The sequence below is a fragment of the Notothenia coriiceps genome, unplaced genomic scaffold (genome assembly GCF_000735185.1).
Source record: "Notothenia coriiceps isolate Sejong01 unplaced genomic scaffold, NC01 NC01_scaffold00020477, whole genome shotgun sequence".
NCBI classification, from domain to species: domain Eukaryota; kingdom Metazoa; phylum Chordata; class Actinopteri; order Perciformes; family Nototheniidae; genus Notothenia; species Notothenia coriiceps.
Window position 1 is genome coordinate 126513 of NW_011353178.1, and position 6462 is coordinate 132974.

Below are 6462 nucleotides of genomic sequence, written 5' to 3' on the forward strand. Positions count from 1 at the left end.
GATAAATGTACTTAAAGGTGGGGTAGGTCATTTTGGAGAAACCGGCTCGAGTGCGCTAGATAAAAAAAAAAATTGCCACTTCCTTACAGAGCCCCGCCGCCAACACACACGAACGCGCACATGATCAATGAGGGCACGAGATACGTTTGTGCACAGATGGAAGGAAGACAGGGAGGTAGGCCGGCCGGCTAAAATGATTGGTCGTGCTTTTTACATTACTACGGCTTCCACAGATGATGGATTTTTTTCAAAGCACTTAAGATATTCATTGCTATCGGGATGTTAAGAGCATTCCATGGAATATAACAAAAAGTGTGTCTCGAGCCGGTTTCTCAAACTTACCTACCCCACCTTTAAGAAAACAATTATTATTTTGCATTCAATTTCTCTCCCAAACCCCCCAATCGGACTCCTTTTGTTTACTTCTGTAACATAATGAAACAACAATGTAACTCTCGCGCTTCCATTGGCTAGCGCTCCAACACATTGTACGTGATAGGCTAAAGGTCAGGATTTGTTTTTTAGCTTTCGGCCAATCATAACAGAGCCGACCAGCTAACCAATCAGAGCAGACTGGGCTCTGGTTTCAGACAGAGGGCGAAAAGAGGTGCTGCAGCACAGGCAGTATGAGACAAATAAAGAGCTTTTTGAACATTAAAGCATGGAGACATGTCACAACTTACAATTATGAAACCTGAAAATGAGCAGAATCGGGCCCCTTTAAGTATTTTAACTTCGGCCTGCTGTTTGTATCTTACTTTAATCTTTGATTGCCCCTACAACAGCCCCCCCTGATATCCTCATTTGTTTGCTGATGCACTGAACTGAAGCACTTCTTCCACAGATTCTGAGTGTTTTGTCGTTAGGATAATTAGGGCAATTAGTGCTGAAAAAACCCCTCCACCGCCTCCTCACCCTACCGACTCAATTGAAAGGAAAATGGATTAAATGTGTAATTAACATCATCCAACGAGGCCCTGAAGAGCCTTTCATAAGACAGTGCAGAGCGATATGAGCGTTAATCTCTTTCTATTGATTCTCACTCACTTTATTGAGCGGGATGAAGTGGCTCGGGGGCATTTTAGCAAAACACTGCCAGTCGCTCATTATGTAAATACACAGGAGGTGGAGAATCATGAAGTGATTATAACTCAGTGAGATAACAGCTCCAGGCTGCTATTAAATATGCATAAGATTCATTGTGAAAAGAGATACATTGTAAAAAAAACACCCAGGGAAAACCATGTACAGAGTTTACTTAAGTACATTTTTTGACAGCTTTAGTAACTAGTTCGTTTTTAGATTTACATTATTAGCTAATATAAAAAAAAAATATTGTTAAATAATCTTTACTAACAGAGTGTTTTTACAGTTTTGTATTTTTGCTTATTTTACTTCCACCACTGCTTAAAGGTGGGGTAGGTACGTTTGAGAAACCGGCTCGAGATACACTTTTTGTTATATTCCATGGAACGCTCTTAACATCCCGATAGCAATGAATATCTGAAGTGCTTTGACAAAAAATCCATAAAAACATGTCATCTGTGGAAGCCGTGGCGCTGTAAAAAGCACGACCAATGATCTGAGCCGGCCCGGCTAAAATAACTGGATGGCCTACCTGCCTGTCAGCCTTCCATCTGTGCACAAACTCATCTCGTGCCCTCATTGATCATGTGTGCGTTAGTGTTAGTTGGAGGAGGGGCTCTGTAAGGAAGTGGCAGATTTTTTCCGGCTGTGTATTTTCAAATTCTAGCGCACTCGAGCTGGTTTCTCCAAAATTACCTACCCCACCTTTAATAAGACATTAGAACAAAAATATAGAAAGTTTGGAAATGCAGAGTTTGTGACATTTTTGATAATGTCCTTTGTGAGGTACAAGGTAAATGGACTGTACTTATATAGCACTTTATCCAGTCTTTAAGACCCCTCAAAGTGCTTTACATACTACATGTCATTCACCCATGCGTACAGAGCAGTGTACCTTACTCTAGGAACTAACATTCACACACCGCTGGCCATCCGGAGCAACTCGGTGTTAAGTATCTTGCCCAAGGATACATTGACATGTTGACTGCATGGGCTGGGATCGAACCCACAACCTTCTGGTTGAAAGACCACTCCCTCGCAGCCACAGTCGCCCAAGGAAGTGCTTACTTCCTTAAAAGAAGGGGTGCTTAATTGATTGAAATTTGACCAAAAGCACAAAGGCAATGATATGTGAAACAATCTGAATAAGATATGGTTGTGCTGCAAGGAAGTCTTTCACCGGGGGTAAGAAGATCAGGCAGCTGTACAAGTTTAAAACAAAAAGACAGTTTTATTAAATGAAAGCTGGTACATAAAAAGGCACATAAGGAAAATCCAGGATATCCAGAAAGATTGACAATTAACTGACTGACAGAGAACAATAGGTAAGACAGGCTGGGGAGGGGAAACACACGGGGCAGCAGGGGAAAATAATTGGACACAAGGACAAAATACATATAAAAATAAAACTGGAAACCAACACTAAGATCTTGACAAAGTTCCTGCGTACAGACGATATTCTACTTGTTTGTATACTCTGAACATATTGGCTTTCTTACGTGTTCGTCCAATTTGCTGGATCAAGTTGGACATAATGGTATCTTAGCGTGTTTTGCCATTAGTCACAAAGTCGTGACCCTGATGAAGACAGGTCCATAGATACCTTGTAAAGATTGGAATTTCTATATTAAAACAAATAGTTTTCGATGATGCATCTTCCTTTTCCCGTAGATGTAGACGTTAACATAGCTTGAGGTATTGAGAGCTGACTGAGAGCTGGTTGAGGCAGGACAGCAGTGAACGGCATACCTGTGAAGTGAGCTGTGGGTGAGCCAGGAGTCAGCCAACAGGGTGCGACCGGGGGGGGGGAAATGTGACCGTGTTTACTCTGCTAATGACTAATGGTGTCAAGGTAACGATGTGGTCCGGTTATAGCCTTTGATCCTCTCGTGTTCGTAACCTTTGACAAACAGAGCCGGAGAGATATGAGTTCATACAGACAGATAGAAATAATGGCTAATCAGTCAGTGAGGAGAGTAGTTTTCCATGGCAGTTATGATACATTTACAGATTAAAGGTGTATTATTGAATAGGGAAATGGTTTGGGAATGTTCTGGAACCATGTGCTGTTTCAGTTTTTAATAAGAAATGTTCTTGGTTGAGGTTTGTTTTGCTTTCTCAATGTGAACTTAGACACCCTGGCTATCTTATCTTCAGAAAAACCTGTTGTTTTAAGCCCCTGCTTAGCACCTGGCAGTCATGTTTGGTGTGTTTGTTGGTGTGTTAGACATGTTAGGTCTGACCCTCTGGGAATCAAGCACTGCGCCCTCTGTTCTGCTGCTTTCTTATTTATTTGTGTGTGTTTTTACACTGTTTATCTGTGGCCAACCCTCGGGGAAGGGGTGGAGCTGTTGGGGGAATTCCCCTCACAATCGCCCTCAAAACACACCCTCTTGTCCAGCGAGTACTGACACACAAGAGCTTTTTATTGATCCCCAAAAGATGGAAGCTCACTGTTACTGATTTGAAGGACTCACTATTATGTTATTTTTAAAACATACTTAAATGATAGACTCCTGGCCGTTGCTTTTCACCAGGAACTTGTACTTCTGCATTTATGGTTAAGTGGTTTTGACAGTGTCCATTAATTTTTATGTTCCGAGGCCTCGATCCGCGCCCTGGTAGCTTTCCAAAAAGCCTCCCTCCTTCCCTCCTTCCCTCCCTCCCTCCCTCCCTCCTCGCTCTCGGTATCAGTCTCTCGCAGCGGATCCCCGCAGACTCGCCTGTCTGTTTTGAACTGCTGCTTGATTGTTTCTGAATCACAATATTTAGCGTGGCCCTGCAGAGGTGACGGGCACAGGAAGGAGTGTGTGTGTTACATGTATGGGGTTCCATCCTCGTCGGAGCATGTGTGTGTTTATGGTGTGGACAGGGGTGAGAGGAGGGTATGTCAGGGATTAAAGCTCTCTGTCGGGACCCTCGCAGTTCAGTTCTCTTTTTTCTTGTGGGGGCACCAAACATTCAAACTGAAGAAACCTTTTCTAAACGGAGCATTGGGCTGCACAATTCAATGCAATGTAATCAAATGGCAATATGGACTGGTGCAATATTCATACAGAGCAAATCACAGTATTTGTTACTTTTTCTTGTTTTGAGTTTATTTAACAGGGACTGTGCAATTTAATAGACATTTCCGTGTTTACCCACAAAACACATTTAGTGAAAAATAACAATACAATAAGAAAAAACATTACATTACATGTTACTTATCCAAAGCTAATACTCAGTACTGTGGACAATCCCCACAGGAGCCATTTGGACTGCAGTGGGGTTTGAACCTGTGACCCCCTGATCCCAACACACACGCCTCATGCAACATAGATGCTTATAAAGGCTAAATATAGGTCTAAATATAATTAAGCAATAGCTCACGACAGGCCGTGGTATATGCTCATTATATCACAGCTAAGGGGCGTGGTTCGGCCCGACGCGAAGCGGACTTGTTGTGAAAAGTAATTTACAATTCTACCCGTGGTATACGCTCAGTATATCACGGCTAAGAACCAATCAGATTGCTTGATTTGACTTGTCCGTTTTATAATTTTAAATAAAGTATTTTAGAGCGGCAGAGAAATACCAGCCTATAAAATATTGTCTACAGACTTAATAACATTTGTACAGAAATGTTAAAACAAATTTCACTTTTAAATCACTTGTATATATTTTCAATGAAAATGAGAACAATGATGCGAGAAGACCAATCCGTCCAATATCCTTAAAGATATCCTCATTTTAAATGTTTTATTAGCTCCATTTGTATTAAACCTTTATTCTATTTCTATTTTGTATATCTATAAAGTGTCTTTGGGCATCTGTAAAGGCGCTTAATAAATCAAATGTATTATTATTATTATTCATTGGCAGTGAAAATATCACAATGACTTTCACAATCCTGAAGCCCTTTAGGAACATGCCGTTCAAAATATTGAAAAATGCAAAATAGAAACAAGAATATTTGTTGCATTACAGTTGGTGGTTGATGTGTAATTACTCTGGTTTAGACCTGTAATGGGAGTCAGACTTGTCGTGCCTCCCTCTGGCTTTCATGGCTGCTAAGATTTTTTAATTTAAATCATACTTTCATGCTTTACCACAAAGCTGAGTTGGTTAACTCCTCAGTTGTTGACATGCCACAGCTCTGACCCTGCTGTCTTTATTAGTATTTCATCTCCCTTCACCCTACTGACTGAACATCCTGTGCTTCAGCACGCCACAGCGGAGCCGCTGAGAAATATGTACTGTCATCTTTACGAATATATCATGTGCCAGAAGTTAGAACAATGACACAAACATTTATAGCACACTCGACAGAATACATTATGATCTTTATTGTGACGGAGATATTCATCAAGTCTCCGCGGAGCCACTCTGTTCTCTTAGAAATGCTCGCCAGGACTTCAGTTGCTAAGCGGTGTACCTGTGACCCATGCCTTCCCAGAAGCCCCCCCCTTCCTATGGCATTTTCTAATAAATTCCCCCATCATCATTGTCACGTTGACGCGGCGGAGGAAGGTAATATGTTAAATCTTCGACGCATGCCAAAAATAACGCCATGCCTGATTGTTTCACGGAGAAAGGCCATTGTGTGTCCATGGGAAGCACCGCAGTCCCAGGGTCTCTCAGCTGATTCTTTAAAACCACTGACCCCCCCCCACCCAAACAAATAGCTGCAATGAATGCAATAATATCTGCACCCTGACCCTTTATATGGACTTTAAAAGAAGTGTATTTAGTTGGAATAAAGTAGAATTAGTTCTTAATTAATGTCACTCAAATCTTCTTGGCTCCTGCTGCTTAGTAGAGAATCCATTGTTGTATGAGACGTGTATTTGTTTGTACTTTTGCTAATTAGCCAAATGGTTAGTTATGATGGTTAGTTACAAGTTAATGAAGATGTGTTTCCATGTATATCTCCCCGCTGTTTGTGGTGGCGGTACAAATATGACAAGCATTGTGTGGCAGATTTGAGGTCAGTACTAAGAGTAGCCTCTGCTGGTTGGAAAATTGGTAGCTTCAGCAAATATTGTATGAAATGTTGGTCAAAACTAAAACGGCTGCAATGTCTTACCACCAAAAAACGGCAAAGGACAGCAAAAAAGTTCTGTTTTGTTGAATATGTTTTCATTAACGTGTGATATAAAAGTTTGATTTGAATCTCCCTGTGTTTGTGTTGCAGATCTTCTACAAAGCCACCCGTGAGATTTTCCCCGGTGAAGAGCTGCTAGTTTTCATGAAGGCTGAAGAGTTTTCATGTGACATCATGGCTCCTGATATTCACGGTCAGCATCAAAACACACACTTCTGTCCTTTGCTTAAACCTGAACAACACTTACCCTTCACATAAACGCTCACTATACTAATCTTTCCCCCCCCCCC

The 6462-nt window shown here is 41.4% G+C and overlaps 1 protein-coding gene across 1 annotated transcript in view; it reads left to right on the plus strand.

Annotated features, from left to right (window-relative positions):
* mecom (MDS1 and EVI1 complex locus) overlaps positions 1 to 6462 on the plus strand; it is a 33195-nt gene that overhangs the window by 5526 nt on the left and 21207 nt on the right. Inside the window, 1 exon segment of the mRNA XM_010779634.1 lies at positions 6263 to 6365. Within this exon segment, the coding sequence (XP_010777936.1) occupies positions 6317 to 6365 (49 nt within the window). The 5' untranslated portion in view covers positions 6263 to 6316.